The sequence below is a fragment of the Hypanus sabinus genome, chromosome 19 (assembly GCF_030144855.1).
Source record: "Hypanus sabinus isolate sHypSab1 chromosome 19, sHypSab1.hap1, whole genome shotgun sequence".
In the NCBI taxonomy this organism is placed as follows: Eukaryota; Metazoa; Chordata; class Chondrichthyes; order Myliobatiformes; family Dasyatidae; genus Hypanus; species Hypanus sabinus.
In genome coordinates, this window is record NC_082724.1 from 54,603,725 (window position 1) to 54,629,326 (window position 25,602).

General features: G+C 46.0%; 1 protein-coding gene across 1 annotated transcript in view; it reads left to right on the forward strand.

Moving 5' to 3' along the window:
- LOC132377932 (SLIT-ROBO Rho GTPase-activating protein 3) overlaps window positions 1-25,602 on the forward strand; it is a 304,499-nt gene that overhangs the window by 228,022 nt on the left and 50,875 nt on the right. Inside the window, exons 15-18 of the mRNA XM_059944422.1 lie at window positions 9,597-9,731; window positions 15,481-15,586; window positions 16,713-16,940; window positions 18,482-18,561. Of these exons, the coding sequence (XP_059800405.1) occupies window positions 9,597-9,731; window positions 15,481-15,586; window positions 16,713-16,940; window positions 18,482-18,561 (549 nt within the window). The remainder of the gene's footprint in view (window positions 1-9,596; window positions 9,732-15,480; window positions 15,587-16,712; window positions 16,941-18,481; window positions 18,562-25,602) is intronic.

The following is a 25,602-nucleotide window of genomic DNA, read 5'->3' on the forward strand; positions in this document are numbered from 1 at the left end:
GAAGTTGGAGGCAAAGTGGATGAAGTCGATGAGTTCAGCTCGGGTGCAGGAAGCAGCACCAATGCAGTCCTACTTCCTAAGTTTTTATTCTCAAGATATGTCATCTTCCAGCTTGTAAGAATAACCAGTATAATTGGATTAGTATCATTGCTGGTGTTCAGTATAGGTGATTGAACTCTCCTACATTTGATGTTCTATCTAGATCAGTGGTTCCCAAAGTAGGCAATATCTCCCTCTGGGGGCAGTGGAGGTTTCTAAGAGGGTGGTGCGGGAGCACTCGGTAGCAAGGGGAACAGCTGAGGGATTACAGGCTTTATTAAAGAAATAAATTACTTACGATAAACATTTGATTCTTGTACCTCATAACTGATTACAATGATCACGTAATCACCTCGTCTTGCTAACCCATTGTTCTCTTAGACTGCTTGAAGTGTATTATAGTTGTTGAAAAGCGATGTGAAACTTCTGTATTTGGCACATCGTGAGAAATCTGCACTGAAGAATTTGTTACTTCCCACACATTATTGCCGTTCCCTACTGTAGTACATTGCTAGCTAGTATCACACCATGACACAATTCCTATGAATTAGGTTGTGTCTTTCAATGAAATAAAGTTCACAACCTGCTCCTTTGAATGGTCATGACCTCACTTCTCCAGCCCACAACCCAACCAAGATATCGCTGCCCCAGTTTATGTACCTTCAGACAGAGTCAGCATTTGCCTGAGCTATGATATCATAACTTTCCCCTTTATTGATCACAGTGCTTGTGTTTGGACTTAAACAAAAGCGATGACTGTGGTCGTTAATCCATAATGAAAATGTAGAAGCAGGCCAAACGAAAAAGTAGTGCAGACAGTATAGTGTGGAGCATCTGAAATATGGATTTACACTAGCGCCAAGCAATCAACTGCAGCCAATTTTTCTGTTGTGTGAAAAAGCATTTTTCAAATGAGACAATGAGACCATCCAGGCTCCTTGAGCATTTGAAGAGATTACACTCTGAAAAAGCAAACAAGATCTTGGCTTAATTTCAGTCACTTTGTGAAAACTTACAGAAAGGGAAAGCACTTCAAAACATGTTTGCCAGCACTTCACAACAAAACAGTGATGGCTTGCATGCTTCATACTGTAGCGATGTACTACATACACGTAATAGTAACGCGTGGAATCAGAAGATATCTGCCGAATCTGGAACTGGGCTTCTGCTTGGTCAAACCACACGCGTGGTCGCAGCATCCAGAAAGTCGGCAGTTTTAGCGAAACTGGGTGAACAGATGAAGAGACGGTCATCTTTGGTCCAAATCCCGTTTGGACCATCGGGGTCACCAATGTAGCGATGTACTACATACAGAGCTAGAAACAACGACACATAGTCGGTAAGTTGTTTCGAGACTAGTTTATTCAAACTTCGCAGCGCTGGCTTTTTAATCCCTAGTTCCCGCCCTTCCGGGCGGAAATGACATCAGAGGTGCATCACCAAAGTCTCTCCCCGCGCGCTGGCTATTTGTGAGCCAGTTTGCCTGTGCAGAAAGTTGGTCGCCATAATACAACATTTCATTGCTCATTGTTAAAACTGGAAAGCATCATACAATGGAAGAAGAACTGATTCTGCCAGCAGTAAGGGAGGTTTTAAGTACGTGTCACAAGACCAAATAATTAAAGTGATTCTACTCAAGGACAACACTGTTCAAAGAGTAATTGATAAAATATCTGAGACTGTGAAAGACACATTGTGTGTCACACTTAGAACAAAATTTACTTTGCAGTTGGATGAGTCAAATTTGCCAGGCAACAAATCTTTGTTTCTTGGTTAAATACACTCTTAAAAGATGAAAGCATGGTTCAAGATTTGTTATTTGCAATAGGACGAGAAACAGTCACAAAGGGGGAGTCAATATTTTATGCTATTGAGCAGTTTTTCAAAGAGAAGGACATTTTGCTCACCAACATTCTTGCTTGTGCAACAGATAGGGCATCATCAACGACAGGATGACATCATGGGGTTAATACTTTCTGGATGAAAGCTGTGTTATTCACAGCCAACATCTTACCTCAAAAAAAATCGAACTGATCGGCTGCACAAATCACTAAATACTGTTATCACAGCAGTAAATAAAATCAAGTCCCATGCTCTCAATTCCTGACTATTTTGGGAGCTTTGTACTGAGAATGATGAACAGTTTGAATGAATCAGAATCAGGTTTATTATCACCGGCATGTGACGTGAAATTTGTTAACTTAGCAGCAGCAGTTCAATGCAATACATAATACAGAAAAGAAAAAATAAATAAATCAGTCAATCAATTATAGTAAATGTATATTGAGTAGATTAAATATCATGCAAAAAACAGAAATACTGTACATTAAAAAAGTGAGGTAGTGTCCAAGGGTTCAATGTCCATTTAGGAATCGGATGGCAGAGGGGAAGCTGTTCCTGAATCGCTGAGTGTATGCCTTCAGGCTTCTGTATCTCCTACCTGATGGTAACAGTGAGAAAAGGGCATGCTCTGGGTGCTAGAGGTTTTTAATAATGAACACTGCCTTTCTGAGACACCGCTCCCTGAAGGTGTCCTGGGTACTTAGTAGGCTAGTACCCAAGATGGAGCTGACTAGATTTACAACCCTCTTCAGCTTCTTTCGGTCCTGTGCAGTAGCTTGCAGTTGCACACAGAAGTCATATGGCTCTCAAAATAAAACTACCTGAGACACTTTTATGTCCTTTATGAAACTGTGATAAAATTTTTGAAGACTCAAATACTTCATTCAGTCATCAACTCAAGAAAATTAGGCATCACATTGCTGATTTGTCAGAATTATTCACAAGGTTTAATGAAATCAATCTTCAATTGCAAGGAGGTAATCTGAATCTATCAAAGTCAAATCAGCTGAGTCTAAGTTTCTGTCCAAGTTAACCCTACTTCAGTGCAACATTGGCCATTGTGACCTTTGCTAATTTCTCAGCCTCAGAAATACCAGATGATGATTTTCAAGTATACTGTGCCCACCTGAGTGAGCTGTATAAAGACATGTCAGAGAGATTTCAGAACCTTCTCTTGATCCAAATTCCAGATTGGATAATAAATTGATTCCTGAAGTCTTGAGATAAGGAATTACCAAAAAAAAATCATAGAAGAACAGATCTTTCTACAAAATAACTTTGAGCTGAAGATAAGGTTCAAAAAATCATATCAAGACTTTTGTTTGCAGAGATAAATATCTGAACACGACTGTGCACTGTGGAAAAAGGTCAAGATATTCTTTATTGCCTTTCCAACATCATATTTAATAGAGTGCAGTTTCAGTGCGGTCACCCAATTTCTTTCAAAGCAACAAAACAGACTGCAAATTACTGAACGTGGGGATCTGAGACTCCTTGTGAGTGACACTCAGCCTGATGTTGAGAAGTTGATATCACTGCACCAGCAATGTGAAACAGCAATGAAGTGGTGAACACTCAGACTTCCAACATTGTTGGTGAAAATTGTTTTTACTGTATTTTGTAGCTTTAAATAGATTTAAATAATATTTGCAATTATATGTCATTGCTTTGAATCTGCAGTTCTATTTTCTTTCCATTGTGCACGATAACACAAATTTCTTCATAGTTTTTATGTAATGGCCGTAAAGGGAGAGAGAGCCACTGGGGCTGTGGTCTGGGAGCCAAGGGGGTGGTAACCGAAAAAGTATGGGAATGACTGACCTGAAGTACTGTACATGAAACAATGTAGCTAGTTTATTCTGTCATACCCTGAGCAGATTGGGGGCGTAGATCTGCATTTATTGTCCTGTTTTCCCCCTTTCTTGAGGGGAGCTTTTGCCTGGTCTGTAGGTACAAAGACAGCTTTTCCTGAATGATCACATGACCACAGTGGTGGCGTCAATTACATAATCATTTGCAACATGAATAATCTGTGGCTGAGTCAGACCACGAGGAGTGAGAGTTAGCAGTTACCTGTGGCGGTATTGCACTGAGCTACATAATGGCTCAGGTATGACAGTCCACATTGGACTCAGTAACAGCTCGAGTGTCGTCTTGTGTTACTGTGGGCCAGGCCCAATTATAGCTTCAAATACCAAAACCACATATTGGTTCACCTGGAGCTTATTGTGGTTGTAGTGACAACACAGGTCTGGTTTCAGCTTGCCTTGGGCATGGTGCAATTCCACTGGGGCTCAGCCTGGCTGGTTTCCAGTAGCAGTTTATAAAGATAAAGGCCTTTTATATAAAGGTTAGCTTTATTTGTCACAGGTACATTGAAACATACAGTGAAGTGTGCCGCTTGTGTCAGGGAAGTGCTGGGGGCAGCCTATGCATTCTTGGAATGTGGGTGGAAACCTTTGTGGTCACAGGGAGAACGTGCAAACCCTCTAGGGACAGTGGTGGGAATTGAGCCCTGATCTCATAGCTCTGAGAACTGCTACACTACAGTACTGCTTCACATACTCTGCTGTACCAGCCCACCTACACTACCAGCTTATCTGTGGATCATCGAGTGACCAAAAACATATGGAAATTCAGAGTTGCCCTGTGCTCTTGGCCGTCAGCTACACCGGAATTTGGGTTTTCACCTCTCCATTGCATCCTTTCTCCCTTTTTCTCTGAGCTTCTGTTTCTTTTTCCCTCTGAACTTTCACCTCTATTTATGTGCGTTCTTTGTGTCCGTTCCACAGTGTCACAACAGATAGAGCCCACATCAGATCTCTGGAGGACTCTCAGCTCCAGAGACCTGGGACCAATCCTGATTCTGGGTGCCGCCTGTGTGTGGAGTTAGTACATTTTCCCTGAGACAGACTGGTGTTCCAATTTCCTCCCACATCCCAATAACATGCAGGTTACTGGATGAAGGGTCACAGCCTGAAAAGTTGGCTGTTCATTTCCACGGATGCTACCCGAACTGCTGAGTTCCTCCAGTGTGTTGTGTGTGTTACTGGATTATTTGGCTGCTTTGCATTTTCCTGAGTTGGTGATTAAAAGGTCGAATCTAGAGTAAATTGATGGGACAGATTGTGGAAAATCAGCTGGGAAATGCATTGCTCTGAGCTGCTACATGATAGGCCAAAATAGCCTGATTCTGTGACCCTTTCTCACTTACTCACCTTCCCCCTCACCTATCATCTACCAGCATGTACTCCTTCCCCACACCCCCCAAACTTTCTTAATCTGGTTTCTTCCCCCTTCTTTTCAAGTCCTGATGAAGGGTCTTGGTCCAAAACATTGACTGGTTATTCCTCTCCATAGATACTGCCTGACCTGCTGACTTCCTCCAGCATTTGTGTGTGTGTGTGTGTTGCTATGAGATAATTGATGGTTTTCCCAATTTGTGTTGTTCTTCCCCTCTATCATTTGTTTTTGTAAGAGTTCCTTTAGTTTGACCTGAACACCAATAAGCTCAGTTTTAAACTCAAACTCCAACGAGGTCTTTTTGGATTCACAGGTTGGCCGGGCTGGGTCTTTAATCCTTGTAATGCAGAGGAACGAGGGCTGACCTTACAGAAGTGCTTAAAATTATGAGAGGCTGGATAAAGTGTAAGATAACAGTCTTTTCCCCAGGGTAGGGGAGTAGGTTTAGTGAGAGGGACCTCAGGGGCAACGTTTTCATGCAACATCTGATGGGTAGAAGGAATGATCTACCAGAATAAATGGTTGATGCAGGTACAATAGTATCATTTAAGGAGCACTTTGATAGGTACATGGAGGGACAGAGCTTAGAGGGAACTTGGAACTGGCTGGGTGGGCAGTGGTCGGCACACACTGGTTGGGCCGAAGGGCCTGTATACCCATATGCTGCTCTATACAATTATAATCAAGTAATTCAGGAATAAGTTTAGATCCGTGATTTATTTCCAAGGTGCTTTAGTGTGCTGCACATTTGTGGATTTCTCTAAGTTACGATAAAGTCAGTGTTTATTTTGCTCTCTGCCTCTGTCACTTTGATTCTAATCTGTGCACCAAATCCAAGTTCAAAGTATATTTATTGTCAGTATTCAACTCTGAGATTCATCCACTCCAGACATAATCAAGGTAGAGGGGGGAAGTGTAACAGGGTCCATGGTGTGCTGCTGAAAGACTGCAGAGAAAACTTGAAAGAGTACAGAGAAAGGTTACAAGGATGTTGCCAGAACGCAAGGACCTGAGTTACAGGGTAAGGTTGAAAAGGGTGGGACTTTATTCCCTAGTGCAGGAGAATGAGAGCAGATTCGAAAGAGGTGTCCAAAATTATGAGGTGTATAGATCGGATAAACGCAAGCTGGCTTTTTCCTCTGAGGTTGGATGAGAATAGGACTACAGGTCATGGGTTAAGGGTGAAAGGTGAAATGTTTAACGGGACCATGAAGGGAAACTTCTTCACTCAGAGGGTGGTGAGAGCCAGTGGAAGTGATGGATGCAGGTTTGATTCCAACATTTAAGAGAAGTTTGGATAAGTACATAGTTGGGAATGGTACAGAGGGTTATGGTCCAAGTGCAGGTCCATGCGAATAGTCAGATTAACAGTTCAGTATGTGTTGTCATGCTCAATGAAACATCACCCTCCAGAACCATTTTTCCATGATCCATCAGACTAGATGGGTCAAAGGACCTGTTTCTGTGCCATAACATTCAATGACTCTTTGAACGTAAGTGGAGAACTGACACCAACAGTTTAGAGGTAAAGCTTCTTGTATGGCTCATTACCTGACATGATGGGAAATGGCACACCTTAATAGAGTTTTAATGAGTGTTTGTTTTTTGTTGGCATATTAGTTCTAGACAAATTATTCAATGACTCTCTCACTTTGAGTAACCCCTTGGGAGATTGAATGAGAAGTGAATTAGAACTTGCCCCTCCTTGTGATCTCCTGTATCAACCCACACATACTCAAGAGGTCCATGGCCCATTTTCCTGCAGGCTGGGGCCATTAGTTTAGAGTCAAAGTCATAGAGAGATGATTATTGTCACACGTACCAAGATGCAATGAAAAACTTTGCTTGCATGCTGTCCCTACAGGTCAGTGCGTCGAGGTGGAACAAGGAAAAAGTAACAGCAGATCACAGTTACAGGGAAAGTGAAGTGCAAGCAGACAGTCATGTTCAAGGCCATGATGAGGCATATTGTGAGCTCAAAAGTCCATCTTATACAAGAGGTCCAATCAATAGTCTTATAAAACAGATAAAGCTATCCTTGAATCTGATGACAATGCTTCCAGATGTTGGTATCTTCTGTCCGATAGGAGAGTAGCGGGAGAGAGAATGCCTGGGTTGGGAGGGGTATTTGACTATGTTGGCTCCTTTACTGTGACAGTGAGATATGTCGATAGAGTCCACAAAGGGGAGGATGCTTTCCATGATGTGCTGCGCTGTGCAGGTTTTTTGTGGTCACGTGCAGAGCCATTCCGAGCTGAGTTGTATCTGGATAGCACGCTCTTCGATAAGAATTGGTGAGGGTCAGTCAACAAGGACATGCTTAATGTTCTTGGGCCAGTAAGTCCAGGCCAATCACCAACCATGAATAATGTTCTTTACTCTCAACACATGTGCATTAGGATCAGCAAACATAAGCAAACCTCACGTCACTGACAGGATCCTTTTCCTCAAAACCTGGAACGGCTTCATCCAGATTACACTTACTGATCCAGCTTCCCCGTTCCACTGAGCTGTGGGCCGTAGACGTATGGTAGAGGGTGCTGGAGAGGGCAGCTATTCCGCGTACAATGCTGCATGCAGAACTGGCAGAGAAGTGGCAGACGAAGTTCAACCCAACAAATTGTCACTCACTTTGGGAAGTTGAAGTTGGAGGCAGAATACAGGGTTAGTGAGCAGATCCTTAACAGTGTGGAGGAACCTATAGGAATTGTGGAGTCCTTGCAGATTGATCCGTCAGAGTTGTTGTGCAAGTTGATAGGGTTGTTAAGAAAGTGTATGGTACGCTGGCCTTCATTAGCAGGGGACTGAGTTCAAGTCATAAGGTATTGATGCAACTCCATAACACTCTGGTTACACCACACTTGAAATATTGTATTGTTCCAGGTGTGTCATTATATGAACGGTGGAGATTTAGAGAGGGTGCAGAGGAGACTTACCCCAGGAGGATTCCTGGGTTAGAGAACATGTCTTCATGCCTTATGAGGATAGGTTGAGCATAATAGGGCTTTTCTCTTCGGAGCAAAGGAGGATGAGAGGTGACCTGATCGAGGTGTATAAGATGATGAGAGACATCGATTGAGTGGATAGCCAGAGACTTTCTCCCAAGACGGAACTACAAGGGGGCACAGTTTTAAAATGGTTAGTAGAAAGAATAGGTGGTGGGGGGGCTGGAATGACAGAGGTAAGTTTTTATTTACCCAGAGTAGGTTGTTCTGCCAGGAGGGGTGGTAGAGGCAGTTACATAGGGACATTTAAAAAACTCTTAAATAGGCACATGGATGATAGAAAAATAGAGGTTATTTAGGAGGGAAGGGTTAGATTGACCTTAGAGTAGGTTAAAAGGCCAGCACAACATTGTGGGCCAAAGGGCCTGTACTGTGCTGTTATTGTCTATATTCTATTATTGGAGGAACTTAGCAATTTGAGCAGCATCTGTCGGGGAGAAGGAGCTGTCCGCATTTTGGGTTGAAACCCAGACCGAGAGTGGAGATGGGGAGAAGGTGTGTGGTGATCCAGGAGTCCAGGATGATTGTTTGAGTGAAGAGGGCTGTAAAATAACAGGCAGATGGTGACAGGTAGAGGAGGGGAGCATGGGTGGAGCTGAGAGACGTTGGCAGGTAGGTGATGGATGGAGGCAGACAGCAAAAGAGAGGGAAGAAACTGAGGTAGATGGAAGAAGGTAGTTAGAGGGGAGAGTGAAGGTTGGAGACAGGTGGGGAGAGGGGAGAGTGAAGGTTGCAGGGAAATGCGCTGGACTCTGATAACTGAAGTTAACAATAGGAACCACTGGGGGAGAGGTGAATGGCAGATGGAACCTAAAGCAAATGGGAGTAGGGATGAGGGAGCAGGAACTGTAAGTCATAAACACAAGACATTCTGCAGCTGCTGGAAATCCAGAGTAACACACAAAATCTTGAAGAGACTCAGCAGGTCTATGGAGGGAAATAAACGGTTGATGCTTTGGTCCTGATAAAGGGACTCAGGCCAAAGTGTCGACCATTTATTCCTCTCTGTAGGTGCTGCTTGACCTGCTGAGGAACTGTAGGTGAACTGTGTGGAACGAGAGGTTGTGGGGCGGCTAGAGGGAGGAGAAGAATTAAGGGAAAGTTCCTCCAGCAGGTTGTTTGTTGCTCCAGATACCATCATCTGCAATCTTTTGTGTATTAACCATCCAAGATCATCAGATTTGCCCCTGGCTCTTTAATGTCCCGGACCCTCTCCTGTGTCAGATCCTGACTGCACCCTGCAGAAATGGGCCACACCAGGGATAACCCTCATCTGCCAGGTCAAAGGCTTCCAGGCCAGGAGAGAAGGACAGTGGATTTGTATTGACATGTTAGTTCAGGTTAATAGAGATGTGAACTTCCTTGTCACGTCTTGGATCAGATCTCACTTACCTTTGTTACAATTGTCCATGAATGACAGCTTTCATTATGTTCCTGGACTCACAAAGCCTTTCCCTTTCAAACCAGGGGAAGATCCTCTTGTGGACAACCACAACGAACATGACATCAACTCGGTAGCCGGCGTCCTGAAGCTGTACTTCCGAGGCCTGGAAAATCCACTCTTCCCCAAGGAGAGATTCCTGGATCTGATGTGCTCCATCAGTAAGTAGGCTCCGATGTTCTCATTCACACTTTGCTTTCACATGGGCTCTCTTCCACGGCAGTGTGTACCTGGCAGATGAAGCTGCAAGAAATCCAGAAGCTAGCAGCCATTCGGCTCCTCGATCCTGTGTGGTCATGGCTGGTCTAAGCAAGCCACAGTTAGCACTAGCTTCAGCTAAATCTCTTTTCGTTCTCTCAATCCTGCATGAGCGTTCTTATGTTCATTTTGCTGTTTATTTCACACAGATACAAACACAAGGGATTGAGTTCAAGAGCCGCAAGGTAATGTTGCAGCTCTATTAAACCCTGGTTAGACCACATTTGGAGTATTGTGTTCAGTTCTGGTTGCTTCGTTATAGGAAGGATGTGGAAGCTTTAGAGAAGGTGCCGAGGAGATTTACCAGGATGCTGCCTGGATTAGAGAGCATGAGGGAAGGCTGAGCAAGCTCGGGCTTTTAGGAGCGAAGGAGGATGAGAGATGACGACAGTGGTGTATAAGACGATAAGGGCACAGGTTCAGTGTATACCCAGGGACTTTTTCCCAGAGGGGAAATGGCTAATATAAAGGGAGAAAGTTCTAAGATGATTAGAGGAAAGTATAGAGGGGTTATCAGAGGTGAAAGTGGTGAGCGTGTTGAATGCCCTGCCAGTAGAGACAGATACATTAGGGGTGTTTTGGAACCTCTTGGATAGACACATAAATGACAGAAAAATTGAGGGCTGTGTGGAAGGCAAAGATTAGTTTGATCTTACTCTTGGTTAAAAGGTTAGCGCAACATCATTTGCTGAAGATCCTTTACTGTGCTGTACCGCTCTATGTAAGTTATATTTTATATCAGTTCACATTTATGCTAATTTGTGCTTCTCCTGGTTGCAAAAAGGCTTATTTTCATGGTATTTACATACTATGTAGTATAGCCATGCAATAAATGTCTGTGTCAGTTTCTCATAAGCCTTAATTTCTTGCTCTTTTAAGACCTTGTATCTCCTCCTTAAATATATTTAATGATTCATCCTCCAGCACCCTCGGGGCAGACGATTGCACAGATTCACCAGCTTTTGTGAGAAGAAATTTCTCTTTTAAATGACCAGCCCCTTACTTTGTAACCATGTCCTCTTGTTTGAGGCATTCCCCCTAGTGGGATCATACCGATGTCTACCCTGTCCAGCTCTCTTAGGCTCTTTTATGTTTGAATAAAGTTCTGTCTTGGTCTAAAACCCAAGGAGTAGAGTAACAGAGTAGAAGTAGAGTCGGCTGGGGGTGGATGCTTGCCCCAGTGCTGGCTGTACTTCATCTTTGTTGGCGGCCAGGAATGGCCGTCTCACATCCAGGTGTGTGTGTAACATCCATCTTCCTTTTCTATCCACGTACCCTGGAAGCTTGCCAGACTGGTATTCAGTTCATTAATCTCAGACAGTGTAAAGCTTTTGTTTACATGCCATCCCCATAGTTCATTCCGCACTTCAGCACGTCATGGTAGTTGGGAAGGAAAACAATAACGGAAACACAAGAGGTTCTGCAGACGCTGGAAATCCAGAGCAACAAACTCAAAATGCTGGGGAGAATCAGCAGGCCAGGCAGCGTCTATGGAGGGGAATAAACAGTTGAAGTTTTGGGCTGAGACCCTTCATCAGGACTCGAAAGAAATAGGGCAGATGCCAGAATACGAAGGTGAGGGGAAGGGAAGGAGTTCAAGCCCGTAGGTGATAGGTAAAACCAGGTGGGGGGGGGGGGGATGAAGTGAAAAGCTGGAAGGAGATAGGTGCTTTTATTGTGTCTTTTACATTTACTGTGAATGCCCTCAAGAAAATGAAGTTCAGAGCTATATATGGTGACGTATATGTACGTTGATAATAAATTTACTTTGAAGTATGAACTTTTGAACTTTGGACAAGGTAAGGGTCTGAAGAAGAGGGAATCTTAGAGGAGAGAAGAGTGGACCACGGGAAGTAAGGAAGAAGGAGGTGATGAGCAGATGAGGAGTAAGTGTGAGAGGGGAGCCAGGTAGGAAATGGAAAATTAGAGAAGGGGGAAGTGGGGGGGGAGAGATTTGGGAAGTTGGAGAAATCGATGTCCATGCCTCCATATTAGAGGCTACCCAGACAGAATGTGAGGTGCTGCTCCTCCAACCTGAATGTGGCCATGGCAATAGAGGAGGCTATGGATAGGCATCAAATGAAATGGGTGGCCACCAGGAGATCCTGTCTTTTGCGGGAGATGAAACGATGGTGCTTGACAAACCCATTCAACGTCGGGTCTCACCGATGCAGAGGAGGTGGTATCAGGAGCACCAGATACAACAGATGTCTCGGGTCAAAGTGTCACCTCACCTGTAAGGACAGTTTGGGGCCCTGAATGGTGGTGAGGAAGGAGCTGATGGGGTAGGTTAAGCACTTTCCATGCTTGCAGAGATAAGTCACAGGAGGAAGATCAGTTGGGAAGAATGAGTGGCAAGGGAGTCTTTGGAGAGCAATCCCTGCAGAGAGTGGAGAGTGGCGGGGGGAGTGAAGATGAGGTTTGTGGCGGGATTCTGGTGTAGTTGGCAGAAGTTATAGAGAACAGTGTGGTAGATACTCAGTGTAACAGTAGAATGGAGGACACAATTACAGAGGAAGTGCAGTGTTGGCAGATAAGTAAATTGCCGGGGTCACAACAAGAGTTCACCTTTGGCTTGTAAGAGGTACTTCAAGCGTCTGATATCAGTGGGGAAGGTTGGATCCTCAGTTTACGCTTTGCCTGGTTTTACATTTCATTGTCTCAGTAGCTTTCCTTGAGACTAAAATTGGGTCTGTGGTCTGAGGTGACTCTAATTCCAAGGTGGGCATCAGATCATTAATGATGTAGAGCTGGGCCAGGGAACCAGATGTTTATGTACATGGAGGACTGTACACATGGCTCGTAAATTGAGGGTGATGCACCTCATCTTCGTTAGTCCCCAGTGAAGCCTCTTCCCTGTCCATGCTCTGAGTGAAGAACCACGAGCAGGTGAGCCTTGTGTTCCCCTTTGGGAATTGGAATTGGTTTATAACCGTCACAAATACTGAGATAACAGTGAAAAGTTTATCTTGCACACTGTTCATACAGATCAAATCATTACACCGTGCATTGAGGTAGAATACGGTAACACAGGAGCAATAGAAACACTAGCACAAAGTGTGGCAGCAACAGAGGAAGTGGAATGCAGGTAAACAGTAATGTGCAGGATCAAAACGAGGTAGAATGTGAGGTCAAGAATTCATCTTATTGTATAGGGAACCATTCAATGGTCCCGTAGCTGAGGGGTAGAAGCTGGTACAACATGTCGTCAGTTTCTGTTGGAAGGGGTGATGACGGAGAATGCCTGGGGTGGGAGGAGACTTTGTGCTGCTGATTCACAACAGAGTCGGTGGGGGGCAGGTTTTCCTGCCGTGCTCCTGACCTGCACAATCTACTTTGTCAAAACATTGCACTGTGCTTTCCCATAACTGTAACAGTCAATTCTGCATTCCGTTTTCCTTTCTACAACCTCACTGTGATGAAATGATCTTTATGTATAGCATGTCAAACAAAGTTTTTCAATCTACCTCGGTACATGTCCCAATAATAAACCAATTTACGTTCGAGTCACCACTGTCTTCTGCGGATTTGTGTGGATATGCAGTCTGCTGCCTAGTTACCACCGGCTTCCCTCACAGTGACTCATTCGCTAACACTGCCTCCTCTACACGAGAGAGAGAGACAGCCGCCGTTCCAGAGAGCAACCCCCGTCGAGATCCCAAGGGAGGATAACAGTCCTCGCTACACAAAGGAGAACACTTGGTATTGAAAGGGTGGTGCAACGTGGAGGCAAAGGAGGACCCGACGAGAGCAGAGCTTCAGAGAATGGGAAGGTCATAAAGCAGATGGGAGATTGAGCCATCAGTATGCAGCAGACATGTGTGCCCTTCAGTTATAAGCCTGTGAGTTTTGTTCTGATTGTCCGAGTGGAGCTCAGACACAATCAGGCCATTGTGTCGTTTGAGGAGCAGGCTCTGAACAGATTGCAGGCTTGTCTCACTGCTTGAGTGTGCACAAGGTTCAGCCACTCATCGGAAGGCAGAGTGAAATGGAACGTTACCCAGCATTAACAGGCTACTTGCCGGTTTAAAGTGGTTCATGTGCCCCATGGGGAGCCCCATTTTATCCATCTACTCATCTGCCTGTTCTTTATCCCTCCTGAACAATATTGATTCCCCAGAAACATACACTGCTTTCTGAGTCCTCGAGTCGTACTGCACAAAAACAGGCCCTTGGGCCCATCTACCGTGCTGAACTAATATTCTGCCTCAACGCGTTAACCCGTACCTGGACCCTGGTCCTCCATACCCCTCCCATCCACACCTCTCTGAAATGTTGCAACCAAAGCTGCATCCAGCACCTTCTCTGGCAGCTCTCTCCACACTCCCACCACCCTCTGAGTGAAGAAGGTCCCCTTAACCTGTCACCCTTAACCTATAATCTCTAGTTGTAGAGTCTCAACCAACCTCATTGGAAAAAGCCTGTTTGTATTTTACATATCTACGCATATCAGATCTCCGCTCATTCTCCTACGCTGCAGGGAAGAAAGTCCTATGCCATACCTATTTAAGTATCTGTGCATAAGTCTCTTAAAGATGGCAACTTGATTTGCTCCTACCTCCTCCTCTGGCGGCGAGTTCCAGATAGAAACCAACAGAGGAGAGGTGAATGGCAGGTGGAACCAGAATCTGATAAGGAAGGGTGAGGCTGAACTTAGTGCGAACTGGATGTATATGAACAGGAGGGACAAAAAATGGATAAAGGGGGGGCTGGGGTTGTGAATGGGGAAGATTGGAGGAGGGTCGTAAAGAGAGAGCGAGGGGGGAGAGGGTGAAGAAACACCGGGGGGAGGGGGTTTAACTAAAATTGGGAAGGCTCAATGTTCATGTCGGTGGGCTGTGGTTGAGCAGGCAGATTATGAAATGTTGCCGCTCTAGTTTGTGTAGGAGGTTTATATCCCTACGTTTGTTCACTCTGTTGACTTAAACTGAAATGATAATCATGTTATGTTGAAGTTGTATAAGACAGTGCTGAGACCTAATTTGGAGCATTGTGTACAGTTCTGGTCACCAAACTACAGGAAAGATATCGGATTGAAAGAATGCGGAGAACATTTAAAAAGGATGTCGCTGGGGCTTGAGGATCAGCGTTATAGGGAAAAGTTGAATAGATTAGAACTTTATTCTCTAAAGCATTGGAGAATGAGGAAAGATTTGATAGAAGTATCAAAATTATGAGGAGTATAGATAAGGTTAATGCGAGCAGGCTTTTGCCACTGATGTTGGCTGAAACTGAAACTAGAATTTGAGGTCATAGGTTAAGGGTGGAAAGTGCAATACTTAAGGGGAATCTGAGGAGGATCTTCACTCAGACAGCAGTGAGAGTGTGGAACAAGTGGCCAGTGGAACTGGTGGATGGGGATTCATCTGGAATTTTTAAGAGAGGTTTCGATAAGTATATGGATGGGAGGGGTATGGCCGAGGTGCGTGTTGATGGGACTAGCAGAATTAAAGTTTGGCCCAGGGTGGAAGGGCTGAATGGCCTGTAGTGACCTGTGACTCAATGTAACAGCACTTTAAACCACTACCCATGTTGTAACTGGCACCTACAGGACAAAGCAATGTGACTGTGCGCACAGATTCCCTCTGGCACCGTGAGAGAGGGATGGCAGAGAGAAACACCTCAAGCTTTCCCCTCTTCTTCATCCCACAGAGATCGACAGCGTTGTGGAGAGGATCCACCACATCCAGCAGATCATTGTGACGCTCTCGCGAACCGTCATTATCGTGATGAGATACCTGTTCGCCTTCCTCAACCAGTGAGTGCGTTTCCATTTTTCCGTCTCACACTCCTTGGATGCTGAACGTCACTCCCTTCCTCCTTCGACCACCACCGTTTCTTCTTCTGCTGCCGGGCCGCGGGTTCCGAAGTTTGGGGGGGCACAAAGGTGCAGCTGGGAGAGCCAACGCCTCAGGCGATCAGAGATCCGGGTTCATACTGACCCCGGACACTGTCTGTGTGGAGTTTGCACGGTTTCCCTGTGACAGTGTGGCTCCCCCACCCCACCCCCGGGTGCTCAACATTCCTCCCATATGGCCGGTGGGTGAAATACCCCTTGGATGCAGGTGAGTGTGAGCAGAGTTGATGGTGGTGAGAGTCGAGTGTAAATGGTCCAAAGAGTCTGCTCCCACACTGTGGGGTGTGCAGACGCCTTGACCACCACTGTGCTGGTGGCTCCCATGAGATGCCCGCCTCTCCTACAATGTGCCAGGCTGCTGCACCCTTTCACATATCAGTGGGGGCTGCTTCTCGCCTTCTGATTGCATTTTAGCCCCACCCGTTTTATATCTGATCATCCAGTAGAGCAGGGAGCAAGGAGGGGTGAAGATGTCCTAGTAGGCTTACTCCTGGGGCTGGCAAAGATAGGCTACATGTGGCTCCTGGAAGTGGTTCCGCCTGGGCAGACTGGCTGGCGGTGTTGCCCGGGTAACTGTGCAGAGGGAACATGCGGTGCCCCCAGGTACCATGGAGGTTTTCCAGGACCTTTGGACACCATAAATGCCATTCTTTTTAGGGATGGGAACATTTTAATTTAATTTAGTTTATATTGTAACTCTGTTAGCCACTGTTATTGTCTCTGTGTTTTGTAGTGCTGTAGAGTGTAATTTGTAATAAAAGTATTTTTGTAAAAAGGAAGAAGTGTGGGCAGGCCGTTCAACTTCGGAGCTCAGCCTTGTCCAGTCCACCACAGACACCATGAAAGGGCGCCAAAGTGCTCGATCAGTGGCAGGACCTCAGACTGGCTGACCCATCCAGGGTCCGAGTGTGGAAGGAACACTGTTGCGCAGGACAGGTGCCCTCTGTGGGGCTCTGGTGGCTTGGCATGCACGGGGGAGGCAGGACTGCTGTTGGGTGACGGTACTGTTGGGTCTCTTGTTTTCCAGCCTCTCCCAGTACAGCGACGAAAACATGATGGACCCCTACAACCTGGCCATCTGTTTCGGCCCAACCTTGATGCCGATCCCTGAGGGACAGGACCCTGTCTCCTGCCAAGCCCATGTCAACGAGGTGATCAAAAGCATCATCGTGAACCACGAGGGCATCTTCCCCAGCCACAAGGAGCTGGACGGGCCGATGTACGAGAAGTGTATGGCTGGAGGCGAGGAATACTGGTAGGAAATGGCTGCCACCCACACTCAGAGACTCAGCCTGTGGCTGTTACCCTTGTTCCCCTGCCATCACTGCGCTGACATTCATCTAAGCATCCCAGCCTGATGCTCACCTCTCGTCACTGACTGGTCTGTCAGTCCTTTCCCTGATGGAGTCACATGCAGACTGATCACAGATACGCGGCAGGTCTGACAGCGTCTGTAAAGAGAGAAATCTTACGACATAGGGGCAGAATTAGACCCATCGAGTCTGCTCCAGCATTCCATCATGGCTGATTAATTGTCAATCTCAACCCTATTCTCCTACCTTCTCCTCATAAACTTTGACACCCTCACTAATGGAGAACCTATCGACCTCCGCGTTAAATATATCCAAACTTGGCCCCCACAGCAGCTTGTGGCAATTAATTCCTCCTCATCTCTGTTCTAAAGGGATGATCCTACACAGTGCCCGCACTACAGGAAACATCTTCTCCACATCTACAGAAGCCTGAGGAACACACTCAGCGATTCAGGAACAGCTTCTTCCCCTCTGCCATCCAATTCCTAAATGGTCATTGGATCCATGAACACTACCTCACTTTTTCAATATATTTAATTTCTGTTTTTGCATGATTTTTAATCTCCAATATACATATAGTTATTGATTTATTTATTTTTCTTCTATATTGTGTATTGCATTGAACTGCTGCAGCTAAGTTAACAAATTTCATTACACATGCCAGTGACAAACCTGGTTCAGATTCAGATTCTAGGCCCTTCAATATTTGATAAGTTTCAGTGAGATCCCCCTCGATCTTCTCAAATCCAGCAAGTAAATGTCTAGAACTGACAAACACTCCTCATACATTCACCCTTTCATTCCCGGGATCATTGTCATGAACTTCCTTGGGATCCTCTCCAACACTTGCACATCCTCCCTTAGATAAAGGGTGCAAAATTGCTCTCAATACTCCAAGTATTGACCCACACCTTAAAGAGCCTCATTTCCTTATCTGAAACTGTCATAAAGCTTCTGGGCAATGAACCTCCATCAGATTTGCTGTGTACCTCCCAACATCTTCTGTCTTTATCTCAAATTGCTAAGTTTCCAATTACTCTTACATCTCCAGCTTCTGACAGATGGGGCAGTCAGTATGAGACCCTCAGTTCTGTGGATCAGTGTTACATGGCATTGCCTTGATGGATGGTCTGGTGTGGAATCCTCATTCTCTGCATGCAGGAAGCTCCAGGAGTAAGGAATTGGAGTCACAAACTCCACACGATGGGGCAGAGCTCAGGACAGAGACCATCACATGCAGGCATCCCCATTCCAGACAATTGGCTTTTGATTTGTTCCTGATGCACTCCCATCTCCCATGAGAAAGTGAGCTAGCTCAGACAGACTTCATTAACCTCACCTCCCTCTGACGCCACTGCCTCTATAGAGTTCCGTTAATACCCGGATCTGCACCCCCCCCACCATGTAGACTGCCGAAGCAGGTTGTCCCTGGCCTTCGTGAGCCCCAAGTGAGCCTGGCTAACACTTTTGTCCTCTTTTGCAGTGACAGCCCCCACAGTGAGCCGGGGACCATCGACGAGGTGGACCACGACAATGGAACGGAGCCCCACACCAGCGATGATGGTACGTCAGGTACCACCACTCTGTTGAAGGGTGGGGGGAGTCTGTTACTGCAGACTCTAGGAGCAGGGGACAGCTGCCTGCACCCTCCGCAGAGTTACCACAGGAAGGGCATTGTCCGAGCAGTACAGGGATTTCTGGTGTCCACGCCAGATTGTACAGTACAAGTCATGGGTACACTTCAGCTGTGGGAGAGCTGACATTAGAGTCACTCAGTTGTTCAAATTCACAGCTCCTTCAACCTATGGTACACAAGCCAGTGTTACACACTGTCACATGCACCCACCCCAGTGAAACAAACCATTCCACACACTGGTCCCAGTCCCAATGCATCACACTGTCTTAAACACTCCTGTCACAATGTGATACACCATCCCACACACTGGTCCCAGTGAGACACACTGTCCCACACACCCCTCCCAGGACTGAAGGTGAGTTGATGGGAGGTGAGAGGTGGTAAGAGATGTGGAGTGTGATAGGCAGTGACAGGTGATGTGATGTAGATCAGGTTGGAGTTGAACTTCACCCACATTCTGCCCACCCGTTATCACAGTGGGAGTACTCTGGCTTGTGCTGGACTCTTTTCAAATCCCCAGTGAAGAAGGACCTGACACTGTGGTCATCTATCCTCACCTGTGTCATGAGGCCAAATCCAATGTCCACACAGTGGAAAAGCTGCACTGGCCAAGGCACCATTTCTTGTCTTGTATCTGTTAAGCTGAGACCCATCTGATCGCTCAAACAATTTTCAACAGACTACTTCACGGAAGATTGGTAACTATTTCCCCTCGTATTCATCCCTGAACATCACCGATCAAACACTGAGGGTGTGTGGTCATCATCACCAGAATGGCGTGTGGACCCCTGTGGGTGCAGCACTGACCACACTACAACCCTGGCTACCAGAGATAACCTCAGTATCTTCAGACGAGCCAGGCGCGAGCAGCTTTCATTGAAACAGAGATAGAGGGCATGAGTTTAGGGTAAGGAAGTTCAAAGGGGACATGAGAAAGTACATTTTCACCAAGATAATGGTTGGGTTCTAGTTTGTACTTCCTGTAAAGGTAGAGATTGTTGAAACTAGTTAAGAAATAGACAAGCATGGACCATAAGAAGCAGAGCAAAATGAGGCCATTCAGCCTATTGAATCTGCTACATCATTCAATCATCGCTGATTTATTAACCCTCTCAATCCCCTTCTCCTTCCTTCTCCCCATAACCTTTGACAGCCTGACCAATCAAGAACCGATCAACCTCCACTTTCAATAAACCCATTGATCTGGCCTCCTCAACTGTCTGTAGCAATGAATTCCACAGATTCACCACCCTCTGGTTCAAAATAATTCTTCCTCATCTCTGTTCTAAAGGTTTGTCCGTCTGTTCGGAGGCTGTACCCTCTATTCCTAGACACTCTCATTTTTGGAAACATCCTCCAAGACATTGCAGTGCTGCTAAATGAGATCAATATAGTTGATGGTTCGTATAGACATAGTGGTTTCCATGTTGTACAAGGATCTCTGCAAGCCTTCCTTTCTTTCAGGAGGGTGGTGGTTGGGGGTTGTGGGGGTGAGCTAGCTGGTGTGTGCCTCCATCTAGTGAACACTCTGGCACACTGCACCCTTCAGCTCTCCGAGATGGTTCTGCCGCGTAAGGCTGTGGAGTGTGGGGAACCATTTGTGTGTGGCACTCTGACCTCAAATCAGAGCAAAAGAGGGATGAAGCTGAAAGAGGATTTCTGCTCGTTAGGGAAGCTGGACCTGCTCAATGCTTCCAAGGCTTCCAGCTGTTGTTTGTATTTCAGCATCTGGATTATCTACATGTGATTCAGGGGACTTGTTTTCCTTTGTCCCTTAAAGACTTCTGCATGTATTATGAAGCTATTTCCATATATTGTAAATGTAGTTTATTTGACCCCTGTTTTTTTGACCTTTTTAATAGTACAGTGTTACTTAAAACATTTCTTAATTTGTTAGGCTTCTTTTTCTTTAACTTGATCATAGGGTCACAAAGCTTAGAAAGAGGCCCTTTGGCCAAACTGGACCATGCTGACCATGGTTGCCAGTAAGTTAATTTGATCTGCCTGCTTTTGGCATATGGTCCTCTAAGACTCCCATTTCCATCTGCTTATCTAAATGGTGTTTAAGTGCTGCTAATGTTCCCACTTCAACCATTATTTATGCCTGCTCATTACAAATAGCCTTTGCATGAATAATTTCCAACTCCTATCCTCAATGTTCTGAATGATGAAGCCAAGCGTGGTAGACATCTTCATCAAAACCCGGTCTACTTTAGATGCTGTTTCGGCAACGGACACTTCCAGATCCCGTGTTCCATCCCAACTCTCCAGAGCTTAAACATTTACTGTACAGGTCCTATCCCCCTGTTACATCCCACTCTCCAGAGCCTTACCATTCACTTTACAGGTCCTATCCCCATTTACATCCCACACCTCAGAGCCTTATCATTCACTCTACAGCTCCTATCCCCCTTTTACATCCCACCACTCTACAGAGCCTTATCATTCACTGTACAGGTCCTATCCCCCTGTAATATCCCACCACTCTCCAGAGCCTTATCATTCACTGTTCAGGTCCTATCCCCCTGTTACATCCCACTCTCCAGAGCCTTACCATTCACTTTACAGGTCCTATCCCCCTGTTACATCCCACTCTCCAGTGCCTTATCATTCACTCTACAGGTCCTAGCCCCCTGTTACATCCCACTCTCCAGAGCCTTACCATTCACTTTACAGGTCCTATCCCCCCGTTACATCCCACACCCCAAAGCCTTATCATTCACTCTACAAGTCCTATCCCCCTGTTACATCCCACTCTCCAGGGCCTTATCATTCTCTCTATAGGTCCTATCCCCCTGTTACATCGCACCACACTCCAGAGCCTTATCATTCACTGTACAGGTCCTATCGCCCTGTTACATCCCATAAACCGGAGAATTATCATTCACTATACAGGTCCTATCCCACGTTACAAACAACTCTCCAGAGCCTTATCATTCACTCTACAGTTCCTATCCGCCTGTTACATACCACTCTCCAGAACCTTATAATTCACTACACAGGTCCTATCCCCCTGTTACATACCACTCTCCAGAGCCTTATCATTCACTATGCATGTCCTATCCCCCTGTTACATACCACTCTCCAGGGCCTTATCATTCTCTCTATAGGTCCTATCCCCCTGTTACATCGCACCACACTCCAGAGCTTTACCATGCACTCTACAGATGCTATCCCCCCGTTACATCCCACACCCCAAAGCCTTATCATTCACTCTACAAGTCCTATCCCCCTGTTACATCGCACCACACTCCAGAGCCTTATCATTCACTGTACAGGTCCTATCGCCCTGTTACATCCCATAAACCGGAGAATTATCATTCACTATACAGGTCCTATCCCACGTTACAAACAACTCTCCAGAGCCTTATCATTCACTCTACAGTTCCTATCCGCCTGTTACATACCACTCTCCAGAACCTTATAATTCACTACACAGGTCCTATCCCCCTGTTACATACCACTCTCCAGAGCCTTATCATTCACTATGCATGTCCTATCCCCCTGTTACATACCACTCTCCAGAGCCTTATCCTTCACTGTACATGTTCTATTCTCCGGTTACATCCCAATATCAAGAGCCTTATCATTCACTTTACATGTCATATCCCCCTGTTACATCCCAATCTCCAGAGCCTTATCATTCACTGTACAGGTCCTATCCCCCTGTTACATCCCACAGCCCAGTGCCTTATCATTCACTCTACAGGTCCTATCCGCCTGTAACATACCACTCTCCAGAGCCTTATCATTCACTCTACAGGTCCTATCCGCCTGTTACATACCACTCTCCAGAGCCTTATCATTCGCTCTAGAGGTCCTATCAGCCTGTTACATACCACTCTCCAGAGCCTTATCTTTCACTCTGCAGGTCCTATCCCCCTGTTACATCCCGCTCTCCAGAGCCTTATCACTCACTGTACAGTTCCTATCCCCCTGTTTCATCCCACTCTCCAGAGCCTTATCATTCACTGTACAGGTCCTACCCCCCTGTTACATACCACTCTCCAGAGCCTTATCATTCACTCTTCAGGTCCTATCCCCCTGTTACATACCACTCTCCAGAGCCTTATCATTCACTCTACAGGTCCTATCCCCCTGTAACATCCCACCACTCTCCAGAGCCTTATCATTCACTGTACAAGTACTATCTCCCTGTTACAACCCACCATTCTCCAGAGCTTTATCATTCACCCTACAGTTCCTATCCCCCTGTTACATCCCACCACTCTCCAGAGCCTTATCATTCACTCTAGAGGTCCTATCCGCCTGTTACATACCACTCTCCAGAGCCTTATCATTCACTCTGCAGGTCCTATCCCCCTGTTACAACCCGCTCTCCAGAGCCTCATCATTCACTCTACAGCTCCTATCCCCCTGTTACATACCACACTCCAGTGCCTTATCATTCACTTTACAGGTCCTATCCCCCTGTTACATCCCACCACTCTCCAGAGCTTATCATTCACTGTACAGTTCCTATCCCCCTGTTTCATCCCACTCTCCAGAGCCTTATCATTCACTGTACAGGTCCTATTCCCCTGTTACATACCACTCTCCAGAGCCTTATCATTCACTGTACAGGTCCTATCCCCCTATAACATCCCACCACTCTCCAGTGCCTTATCATTCACTGTACAGGTCCTATCCCCCTGTAACATCCCACCACTCTCCAGAGCCTTATCATTCACTGTACAAGTACTATCTCCCTGTTACAACCCACCATTCTCCAGAGCTTTATCATTCACCCTACAGTTCCTGTCCCCCTGTTACATCCCACCACTCTCCAGAGCCTTATCCTTCACTGTACATGTTCTATTCTCCGGTTACATCCCAATATCAAGAGCCTTATCATTCACTTTACATGTCATATCCCCCTGTTACATCCCAATCTCCAGAGCCTTATCATTCACTGTACAGGTCCTATCCCCCTGTTACATCCCACAGCCCAGTGCCTTATCATTCACTCTACAGGTCCTATCCGCCTGTAACATACCACTCTCCAGAGCCTTATCATTCACTCTACAGGTCCTATCCGCCTGTTACATACCACTCTCCAGAGCCTTATCATTCGCTCTAGAGGTCCTATCCGCCTGTTACATACCACTCTCCAGAGCCTTATCTTTCACTCTGCAGGTCCTATCCCCCTGTTACATCCCGCTCTCCAGAGCCTTATCATTCACTGTACAGTTCCTATCCCCCTGTTTCATCCCACTCTCCAGAGCCTTATCATTCACTGTACAGGTCCTACCCCCCTGTTACATACCACTCTCCAGAGCCTTATCATTCACTCTACAGGTCCTATCCCCCTGTTACATACCACTCTCCAGAGCATTATCATTCACTCTACAGGTCCTATCCCCCTGTAACATCCCACCACTCTCCAGAGCCTGATCATTCACTGTACAAGTACTATCTCCCTGTTACAACCCACCATTCTCCAGAGCTTTATCATTCACCCTACAGTTCCTATCCCCCTGTTACATCCCACCACTCTCCAGAGCCTTATCATTCACTCTAGAGGTCCTATCCGCCTGTTACATACCACTCTCCAGAGCCTTATCATTCAATCTGCAGGTCCTATCCCCCTGTTACAACCCGCTCTCCAGAGCCTCATCATTCACTCTACAGCTCCTATCCCCCTGTTACATACCACACTCCAGTGCCTTATCATTCACTTTACAGGTCCTATCCCCCTGTTACATCCCACCACTCTCCAGAGCTTATCATTCACTGTACAGTTCCTATCCCCCTGTTTCATCCCACTCTCCAGAGCCTTATCATTCACTGTACAGGTCCTATTCCCCTGTTACATACCACTCTCCAGAGCCTTATCATTCACTGTACAGGTCCTATCCCCCTATAACATCCCACCACTCTCCAGTGCCTTATCATTCACTGTACAGGTCCTATCCCCCTGTAACATCCCACCACTCTCCAGAGCCTTATCATTCACTGTACAAGTACTATCTCCCTGTTACAACCCACCATTCTCCAGAGCTTTATTATTCACCCTACAGTTCCTATCCCCCTGTTACATCCCACCACTCTCCAGAGCCTTTTAATTTACTGTACAGGTCCTATCCGCCTGTTACATTCCACTCTCCAGAGACTTATCTTTCACTCTGCAGCTCCTATCCCCCTGTTACAACCCGCTCTCCAGAGCCTTATCATTCACTGTACAGTTCCTATCCCCCTGTTTCATCCCACTCTCCAGAGCCTTATCATTCACTGTACAGTTCCTATCCCCCTGTTACATCCCACCACTCTCCGGTGCCTTATCATTCACTATACAGCTCCTATCCCCTTGTTACATAACACTCTCCAGAGCATTATCATTCACTCTACAGGTCCTATCCCCCTGTAACATTCCACCACTCTCCAGAGCCTTATCATTTACTGTACAGGTCCTATCCCCCTGTTACATCTCACCACTCTCCAGAGCCTTATCATTTACTGTACAGGTCCTATCCCCCTGTTACATCCCACACCCCAGAGCCATATCATTCACTGAACAGGTCCTATCCCCCTGTTACATCCCATACCCCAGAGACTTATCATTCACTCAACAGGTCATATCCCCCTGTTACATCCCACCACTCTCCAGAGCCTTATCATTCACTCTACAGGTCCTATCCCCCTGTTACATACCACTCTCCAGAGCCTTATCATTCACTGTAGAGGTCCCTTTCTCCTGTTACGTCCCAATTTCCAGGGCCTTATCTTTCACTCTGCTGGTCCTATCCCCCTGTTACATCCCAATCTCCAGAGCCTTCTCATTCACTGTACATTTCCTATTCTCCTGTTAAATCCCAATCTAGAGAGCCTTATCATTCACTACACAGGTCCTATACCCCTGTCACATCCCACCAATCTCCAGAGTCTTATCATTCTCTGTACATTTCCTATCCCACTGTTACATACCACTCTCCAGAGCCTTATCATTCACTGTCCAGGTCCTACCCCCC